Source organism: Danio rerio, chromosome 13 (assembly GCF_052040795.2).
Source record: "Danio rerio strain M-AB ecotype USA chromosome 13, GRCz13ab, whole genome shotgun sequence".
Classification (NCBI taxonomy): domain Eukaryota; kingdom Metazoa; phylum Chordata; class Actinopteri; order Cypriniformes; family Danionidae; genus Danio; species Danio rerio.
The window spans coordinates 3,793,863-3,804,383 of NC_141033.1; the positions used below are offsets into that span (position 1 = coordinate 3,793,863).

Consider the following 10,521-nt stretch of genomic DNA (forward strand, 5'->3'; position numbering starts at 1 on the left):
CGGTGACTGTATGTGTGCGTAAACCTTGCCTTATGGTGCCACCCTTAGGCTGCTGACAGAACTACAAACGGCATTCAATTGGCATTACAGGGGGCAAACATTTTGTGGGGTTATTAAACAAGACATTAGGAGTTAAAGTGCAGTATGAAACTGAACACTGAAGTAAATCAGACTTGTTATCCAGTCAAACTGAGATAGTTTCTTGTATGCACATGCTTAAAATAGGCTAAAATAATGACCGAATACAATAATTAAGCAATGCTTTCACTGACCAACATAAACCGCCAGACAGAAATACACAAAAATTGATTCATGAACCAATTTATTACAAAAAAAAAACTCCAGGACAGAACTCTTAAACTGTAATCTAATGGCAAACACAATACGAAACCCAGCTTTATATAAGATGTAGGTCTGCTGCATTCAGAGATGAAACAGCCACTGCAATTAAAAACAAAAGTAAGATGACAAATATAAATCAAATGATGAAAAGTGTGGACAGGAAAGGGAATAAACCTTGCATTCATGGAAAAACGACGGCGATAAAATATCAGGAGGATATGAATTATGCTTTAACACGAAAATATAACCCAAAGAAAACAATACCAAGAGCTTTTAGACAACCTCCTTCTGCATGTAACATCATCATCTGTGCTTCATACGTGAATCTCAACTCTCAAAACACCATTAATCAGCATACAATTCCAACTCATACAGTAAATGGCGAACGGAAAACCCCAGACACACATGAACATCTAACAAGAGTTTGATTAAACACATTTGATAAGCTGAACTGCAGGTCTTCAATGCTGCGCTGAAGAGCTTTGGTCTTGCACAAAGTATAGCTGAGGGCACTTGATCCATTTTTCCAGAACGTGTGGAAGATATTTCCGTGCCTCCATCATTTTAGAGGTTTTAACCAGGAGATCCAAAAAAAAAAAAAAAAAAGCTGTTTCAATTTCCTAAAGACGTAGTGCTTCTGTCTGTCTATATAAATACAATAGTGCAATGCTTGTTAAAATATGAAATCCTTGGCTATTCCATAACTTATGAAGATACAGAAAAATAAATCAGATAGAACTTCTTTTTGCAATGCAACTTTTTACACATATACAGCAGAAGTAAAAAGCATTTTTTTTTTAAATTTGCGAGTATATCCTTTTCTCATATTCATCAAATCCACACACACACACACACACACACACAGAGAGAAATCTATAGGAACAATATTTGAAGTGCATCTGTACATGTCGGATAAGCATCCAATTTATAATAATGGACATACTGGATTTCATATTTTGACAACGAAACAATAAGAAATAAGTACCAACGTGTTAAAGTCAAACCCAGAACACTCAAAATCACCCCAAAACACTTTGTTAGTTCAGAGTACAGCGTTCTCCATTTGCACTCATCCCGCAGATTATATTGAAGTCATCACAAACCACACTGCAAAAACCCGCTCTGTCTGTCTTCTGAATGAGTTGGTCAATGAAATTAATATTACAGGGAAAACTACTGATCCAAACTGCACACTTACTGGAACAACCTTCAAGTAAATTGCATATAAAATGTACTTTTTGCATACAAAACTCCTACCAGCACACTTTTGAATTCAATCCCACCTCAGAAAGTACACTATTTAGGGTTCACAGATTCAGTGCAAGCGTGGGAAATAAATAAGACCTGCACTGGCAGTGTCGCCTCTTGTGTAGATATCTACAAATTACTTTAATTGTATAAATGGACTTGCAAATAATTACCCTGAATAAGCAAAAGGGAATGTCAAGAAACAAACTAAATATATATAATTTTTTTTGTAATATATATTAATAAAAGTGGCCAAACGGGGCTTTTAATAATTACAAGAATATTAGATAGAAGCTTCATAGTAAGGGAAACCACACCCAAATTATCATTGCGCAAAACATGAACGAGGGGCACGGACGTCAAAAGTAACGTCTTTGGTTCCAATCACTACTGAAATTTTAGAAATCTTCATATCAGGTTTTTAAACACCGCTGATTGGCCATCGTGCTCAAGAGATGTGACTGTGATTGGCTTAAATTAACGCTTTTCACTGAGCGATTGCACAGATACACTGGAGAGTTTGGAAGTTACGTCTATCAGGTGATCCGTCATATATCCACTCATATGTCTGCTACAGTGTCCTGAGCATCACTGTTATACATGTTAAGAGTGTCAACACAATTGCCAATTAGTAGTGTTTAAAGGGAAAGTTCACCCACAAAATTAACATTTACTTACCATTCACTGAATCGCAATTCACCTGAACGCAAAGCAAGATGCTTTTGAAACATGTTGGAATCCTAAAATCTACTGACTTCCATAGCAGGAAAAACAAACATCAAGGAAGTCAATAGTTGCAACATTTTTCCTACCAAGTTTTTCTGTGTTCAGAAGAAGAAACAGACTCAAACATGGTTTGTGACAAGTTAAGGGTGAGTAAAAAAAGCAAAAAATGCTTTTCTTGCTTAGATTTTTTGTCTTGTTTATAGTCTAAAAATCTAAAAATTCCTAAATCAAGAAGAGTTTTCTAGACAAGCAAAACATATTGTCTTGTTTTGAGAAATAATTTGCCAATATTAAGTGAGTTTTTCCCTAAAACAAGCAAAATAATCTGCCAATGGGGTAAACAAATTAATCTTGTTTTTTCTTTTGACGCAAGATTATTTTGCTTACCCCATTGGCAAATTATTTTGCTTGTTTTAAGGAAAAACTCACTTAATATTGGCATATTATTTCTTAAAACAAGACAATATGTTTTGCTTGTCTAAAAAATTCTTCTTGATTTAGGAATTTTTAGATATTTGGACTAGAAACAAGACAAAAAAATCTAAGAAAAGCATTTTTTGCAGTGTAGGTAGTGTTGTCATTATTCGGAACCAATCAGAACTGAAATTTTAAACTAGTCCATTTCCCGTTAACATTTAAGCAAGTTCTTAAACAGCGCTGATTTGCTACAGAAATGACTGGCTGTGAAGGTTATCAGTTCACCAAACTTCATTGATGTTTACCAAGTGAAAAAGCAGATATAGGGACACTGGACTGTTTTAATGCCGCGAATATCAGTTGATCCATCAGCGGATTGCTCATATGTCAGCTAATTTTTGAGGTTTTGAAATGCTCCAGTGTCCTTATATCCGTGTAAACTGTAAACAATCATTTCTGTTGAGCACGCAAACATAATGGCAAATCAGGGGTGTTTATAAACACGCTCAAACGTTAGCATGAAATGAACATTTTTTAAATTTCAGTACCAATTTGTCACCGAAATTTCAGTATCATAACAACACTAGTTGTGGGTGAACTGCCCCTTTAAGAACCTGTCCTGCACTCAAATGTTATCGTTTCTTTAAATTTCAGCACCGATTTCTACCGAAGTCGGTACCCATGACATCCCTAATGAGTGATTTAAAAAGGAACATCCATCAGAACATTTGTGTTGGGAAAAGTCTCTCACTCGGATTCATATTCAAGCGGAGCGGCCTCGTCGATCACCAGCTCCTCTTCACACGTAATGTCCTCCTCCATTGGGGAAAACCTCATGGCCGCGTGCACCTTCTTATGGCGCGAGAAGCTGGAGGAGTGAACGAAAGTCTTCCCGCACTGTTGGCAATGGTAGAGCTTGCCGGAAGCGTGCGTCTGCTGGTGCTGCTTGAGGTTGGACTGCCGGACGAAGGTCTTCTTGCAGACGTCGCAGGCGTATCGCTTATCGCTAGCATGCATGTGCTCGTGCCGAGACAGGCTGGTGGTGTGGCTGAAGCGCTTGTCGCACATGCGACAGGGGTACGGCCTCTCCTCATTGGGTAAGTACAGCCTTTTCTTGCCCCGTTTGCTGTGCTTGTTCTTCTTGCACAGGGTGTAGTAGTTGGGCTTGTCGCGGGAGCACAGCTTCAGACGGATCTTCAGATCCGAGGACTTGTCTTTTCCATGCGTGTAGGAGTTCAGCAGCTGACGCACATGCGCGACTTGGTGCTTGGAGAGGCTGGCGGAGTGGCTGAAGACCCTGTCGCACTGCGCACACTGGTATTGCTTCTCTCGTTCAGCCATTCGTTTATTTGCGGCCGATGGGAAACTGTGCTGGGTCATGATGGGAGCTGGGGTCGGGGTGGGGTATAATGGCCTAGCGATTTTATCCAAACCTTTTTTATGGATTAGTCGATGCCGCGACAAACTGGAGCTGTGATTGAAGGTTTTGCCGCACGTGTTGCACGTGTGCAGTCTTTTGGTTTTGTGGCATTTCTTGTGTATCGCCAGAAGCCGCTTGCCGTTGCATCTGACCCCGCAGAGGTTGCACTGTAGAGCTTTCTTGCCGTCGCACAACTTGCTGACATCTTTCGAGGAAGCGAGCGACGGTCTGTCCGTGTGTGTGTGCAGATGGCGGGCGAGACTGGAGGAATGGCTGTAGCTCTTCCCACAAAAGTGGCAGTTGTAGGTTCTAGGGTGAGACACCTCCTTCTCCCAAGAGATGTCGGAAATATCCTCTTCTTCGCAGAGCTGGCTGTTCACAGTTTCTGTGCTGTTGTCGAAGTCCAACTCGCTTCCTACTTCCTCCTCGTGAGTGGCGATCAGTTCCGTATCGACATCGTCACACTCGGGATACACCGATTCGTACGGGACAAAGAAGGTCTCATCTGGATCCACCTTCACCATCTGATCGGAGGTGAAGCAGCCAGCCTCTTCCAGATCCTTCTTCACGCAGGCGATGGTGAATTTGGAGCCCGCCTCGGCCCATTTGACCACATATTCGATGGGTTGTGTGTCCAGCTCCACTGTGATGAAGTCTGCTCCTAAAGCTTCCTGCTCGGAGCAGGTCAGCTCTGTTTCGATCTCTTCCATTAGGGCTGATCTTCACGCCCCTTCTGTTGTTTTCTCGCTAGGGTGCAGGGGCGTATACCAGACTTAATTTACACCTCGGCAAATCCTGGCAGGAAACAAAAAACAAACCCTTGAGTTTGACTAAACAGTACCAGCAGCAATAACACACGTGCATCAGACAACATGCATGTCTGGCCTGATGTGACGTCATTTCAAACTAAATCTCTCCAAATGGCAGCATAAAATGTATTTTCTTGTTGCAATTTATTGTTGAAGCTTTTATTATGTTATTATCACGATATTGACCTAAGCTGCAAAACAATTCATACAGAAATGCTTTAACAGGAATAACAAATTAGATTTAGTGTATTGCTTTATTGTATACGTTCAGATCAAGCAAATGTTACAATCAAATTAAACTGGTTAAGGATTACAAAGTACAATAGATAGCAGTTCACAATGAAGTCTCATTAGTAAATGTTAGTTAATGCATTAAAATTAGGGCTGCACAATATATCGTCTCAGCATCAACACAGCAATGTGCCCGTCGGCAATAGTCACATTGCAGGATCTCCAATGTCGAGTTAGGATTTTCCACAATTGGAAACATACGTGATTTGTGGATTCCCGGCAAAATTGTTATTATTTGCGTTTGTTTTTAAGCTCTGTGAGCATTTTAAACCAGTTTAAAATATTCAGGCAAGAAATTATAATGCTTAGTCGACCGACCCAAGTTCAATTCCTGCTTCGCGGTCCTATGCCGATCCTTCCCCTCTATCTGCTCCCCATGCTTTCCAGTCAATACTCTCTACTTTCCCATACAATAATAAAGGTGAAAACTCCTAAAAAATAATTATGAAAAAATTATAATGCTTTTAACTTAAAAAAAAAAAGATTAATTGTATTTATACGATGTAGACTATACAGTGATACTTTACATTTGTTTATTGTTATTTTGCCTGCTACACTCCCAGAAAACCATAAAATTCTGTGCATTTCATTGCATCTTTTTTTTATTTCATGCAGATGCACTAAACTACATCCCAACTGATCTAAAATTATGAATTATTTCCAAATAGAGCCTTTCATTTCATCTGGTAAAAGTATACTCAATATTGCAATATATATGGCAGAAAAATAAAATATGGCAATGTCAGTTTTCCAATATCGTGCAGCCCTAATTAAAATCAACAGAAAATGGCAGATTTCTTACAGCTACTATGTTGATATTAGTTATAATACAACTGAATTTCATGTTATTAACTATCTTAAAATAAGTACGACTTAGTATAAGTACTAATCAGATTACGACTACAATTATGACACATTATTAGGCATTATGTATGCAAATAAAATAAAATAAAAAAAATTATTAAATAAAATATTTTTAATAAAAAAATAGAAATTATAAAAAATAAAAATAAATAAAAATAAATAAAAATAAATACAATAAATAATAAATACATAAAAAATAAAAATAAATAAATAAAAATAAATAAAAAATCACCAAACATTAATAAAAAGCTTCTGTGTGATCTTTTGTGTGAGTGTGTAATGTCTTTGATATAATATTACTTCATCAGTAGCAGGTTATTGGAAAAAAAAACATGCAAGCTGATTTCTATGAGAAAATATAATCCTGGGGTCACCAACATTAAATCACACTTGCATTGGTGTAAATTTGAAAATTACTTTAAGTTATATATTTTAAAAAAACTTTAAAAACTATTTCAGACAAATGAAGTGTTGCATATTAATATTTATCTAACTTGTTAAATCATTGTTGACAACTACTGTGAGAAATCATTACCATGATCAATGTCTTCACATAGATGAATATTATTAATTATTAAAAATAACATATCATTAAAAGTAAATTAAGAAAAATGTGTTAATAACTGGTAGCCCTTCACACTAATCGGTACCCAAGAAGTAGCTCTCAGTTTCCAAAAGGTTGGTGACCCCTGATATAATCTAATATTATAATAAAATGTAATTTAATCTTATATAATATAATATAATATAATATAATATAATATAATATAATATAATATATACTTAGTCTTACATGAACATTCGTTTCTTTCTCCATGACTAGTCTAATGAACCCTGAATATATCTACATCATAAATAGTTGAGCAAAATGTTCCACAACTGTCTCATACTCTCACTGGCCACTTTATTAGGTACAGCTGTCGAACTGCTCATTGACGCAAATTTCTAATCAGCCAATCACACGGCAGCAACTCAATGCATTTAGGCATGTAGACATGGTCAAGACAACCTGCTGCAGTTCAAAGCGAGCATCAGAATGGGGAAGAAAGCTGATTTAAGTGACTTTGAACGTGGCATGGTTGTTGGTGCAAAAGTTTTTAACTGCTAATTTACTGGGATTTTCACGCACATCCATTTCTAGGGTTTCTCTGGGCAGTTCTGTGGGCGCAAATGCCTTGTTGATGGCAGAAGTCAGAGGAGAATGGCCAGACTGGTTCCAGCTGATAGAAAAGCAACAGAAACTCAAATAACCACTCGATACAACCGAGGTTTGCCGAAGAGCATCTCTGAACACACAACACGTCCAACCTTGAGGCGGATGGACTACAGCAGGAGAAGACCACACCGGGTGCCACTCCTGTCAGCTAAGAACAGAAAACTGAGGCGACAATTCACACAGGCTCACCAAAATTGGACAATAGAAGATTGTAAAACCTTTCCTGGTCTAATAAGTTTATTTCTGCAGCGACATTCGAATGGTAGGGTCAGAATTTGGCATCAACAACATGACAGCATGGATCCATCCTGCCTTGAATCAACAGTTCAGGCTGCTGGTGATGGTGTTGAGCATGGTGTCAGAGCCACAGCCTACCTGAGTATTGCTGCTGACCATGTCCATCTCTTTATGACCACAGTGTGTACCCATCTTCTGATGGATACTTCCAGCAGGATAATGCACTGTGTCATAAAGTGCGAATCCTTTCAGACTGGTTTCTTGAACATGAAAATGAGTTCACTGTACTAAAATGGCCTCCACAGTCACCAGAACTCAATCCAATAGAGCAGCTTCGGAATGTGGTAGAACGGGAGATTGGCATCATGGATGTGCACCCGACAAATCTGCAGCAACTGTGTGATGCTATCATGTCAATATGGAGCAAAATCTCTGAGGAATATTTCCAGCACCTTGTTAAATTGGATTAAGGCGGTTCTGAAGGCAAAAGGGGGGTCCAACACAGTACAGGTAAGGTGTACCTAATAAAGTGGCCGGTGAGTGTATTTAGAGAAGGGTTTACACTGACATTTCTGACATTTACAGTTGTGTAGAGGCATTTACAGAACACGTTAAATAAGGAATAACTCTGACATTCAGCAAACATTTATGACATTTAAAGGAACATCCTGATTGTAAAATAGGGAGAACGCCCTGACATTAAGTGAACCTCCTAATCATTCTGACATTTGAACCATCAAAATGAATCACTTCGATTTTAAGAAGCAGCTCTTTAGAATCGTTTAGCAGTTCGAGCAAATCCTGTCAACCCCGCGACATTAAACATGTCGAAGAAGAGTAAAATGAAAGCGGACATTCGCGCCAGGGCATTTCCTCATCAGCAAAGTCTCGCCGATCTGCCATGTTCGATTGTTTACGGTCGCCTTACTTAAAAACTCACCGACTTTGTTAGATTGTGATAAAGTAAATCCCAAACAATTCGCTTAAACATAATCTATAAAGGAAAATATGCGAAACAAAAGCGTTGCAACGGTAAACAGGAAACTGTGCATTGACACGGTGCATTGTGGGAAAGGATTAGACAGGGCTGCAAACCCTACTGTATTTTTGCTTATAAGAACATTTAACGTCGCTCGTGTGGAAAGTGTCCGACCTCAAGAACGTTTGGGGGATAAAATGAAGGCAGAAAACACTCTGACCTTCGGGGCGGTACAGTCTGACTGTACACACATTATAATGGCCAGGACTCGGTCGGTCGGCCCGCCATAAAACTGCACATACATCCAACATCACAGGCAGACGATCTAAGCGTATATATCACACCGAGGCCCAGACACACACACACACACACACACACACACACACACACACACACAAATGAAACTGAATACGGTGTGTACAAGATGTACTTTCTGTACCGCGGCCAGTTTTACTGAACCAACTCGTACTTACAGTCGCTCAAACATGTAAATGATAAGCACTGACCATTTCATGTATGCATGGCAGATGATCGACAATACCTGAGCCCATTCAGTGTTAAAATCCCCGTTGACCGGTTAACATTAACGTGCTGGTAATCAACGATGCCTCTCTTGGAGCAATAACAGCACAAATTAAGGTCAGAAAGAGCGTAGTCTAATCTTCAGGTTTTATTAGTGAGCGAGGCTCAGAGAGTGACATATGGCCGGTGTGGCTGCATGATCTCAGATGCATTTAAATTCCTCAATACAGACACTGTGAGAGCTGTACAATATCACAGCGCGTCTTCCTGTCCCTGTGACTCACTTCATTTGTTGACTAACCGAACGCGTGCGCTCCTCGCTCATGTTACACTGCGCTAAGTCGGTGATATTGTATTGTTAAGTATTTACCGGGTATTAAATGTGCTGTTTGGTCGTTGGAAATCGGTTCGGTTCTGCCGCACCTCTGTCAGATCATCGCAGATGTCGTCACGGATGTCACTTTTTTCCCTGCCTGGCGCGTCACCGCTGATGTTGATAACATGTGGATCGACTTCCGCATTCCCTTGCGTTAAAACACTTGTTTGATAAAACATTATTAGTAATAGATATTTTTATCAATTTCTCAGTTAATATAGGCCATGTATTTTGATGTATTTAAACAAAACTAAATTATTATATAGATATATTTATCAAAATACTATTTTAGTCACCAAACATATTTACAAATTGTAAGATAATACAAGTAAATTCAAGCTAAATGTTGCGAAAAAACAATTACAACTTACAAAATTTCAGCTTAATTTTGACATTTTTCTTCTCTTAATTTTTCCTCTTTTTTTAAATTTTGTATTTATGTATAACATTGAATAAAATTGGCCGTAGTGTATATGTAGAAGTGTAAGAATGTATGGGTGTTTCCCAGTGTTGGGTTGCGGCTGGAAGGCGTCCGCTGCGTAAAACATGTGCTGGATAAGTTGGTGGTTCATTCCGCTATGGCGACCCCTGAATAATAAAGGGACTAAGCCGAATTTATAATTTATAAATTTTTCTAAACAAATTTGGCTGTACTAGTTTTTGGACCGTTATTGTAAGTTTTTCTTTTTTGTTATTTTAGGTTCAGATTTGGCTTCAGTACTGACTAATCTAATGTATATGCACAAATATAATATGGTATAGTTTCCTATTAAAAAAATTAATAAATTTAAAAGAGAGAATTTTGAGGGGTGTACTTATATTTGCTGAGCACTCTATCTATCTATCTATCTATCTATCTATCTATCTATCTATCTATCTATCTATCTATCTATCTATCTATCTATCTATATATATATATATATATATATATATATATATATATATAATTTTGCATTAATGTAATAGCAAAAAAGAATGTTTATCTATAAAAAAATTGTAAACTTGTACACAATGTGTACTAGAAATACAGAAAATGTAAACAAAGTAAAATAGATAAATAATAATAATAGTACA

The 10,521-nt window shown here is 38.1% G+C and overlaps 1 protein-coding gene across 5 annotated transcripts; it reads right to left on the reverse strand.

Moving 5' to 3' along the window:
* Positions 1 to 305: 305 nt before the first annotated feature.
* LOC561377 (uncharacterized) lies at positions 306 to 9,509 on the reverse strand. Of its 5 annotated transcripts, none has more exons than XM_087278954.1 (2): positions 9,442 to 9,509; positions 306 to 4,948 (listed from the first exon to the last, which is right to left on the reverse strand). In XM_087278954.1, exon 2 carries the CDS (start codon positions 4,861 to 4,863, stop codon positions 3,481 to 3,483), a length of 1,383 nt encoding a protein of 460 aa, XP_087135080.1. In that variant the 5' UTR covers positions 4,864 to 4,948; positions 9,442 to 9,509; the 3' UTR covers positions 306 to 3,480. The 5 variants fall into 5 exon arrangements, with proteins under 5 accessions (XP_087135080.1, XP_087135084.1, XP_087135081.1 ...); XM_087278958.1 differs by having other exon boundaries at positions 9,356 to 9,509; XM_087278955.1 differs by having other exon boundaries at positions 9,091 to 9,509.
* Positions 9,510 to 10,521: the final 1,012 nt, after the last annotated feature.

Coding starts and splice junctions, on each gene's coding strand:
- LOC561377 (XM_087278954.1), bottom strand. CDS start 4,863: ATGGAAGAGATCGAAACAGAGCTGACCTGCTCCGAGCAGGAAGCTTTA.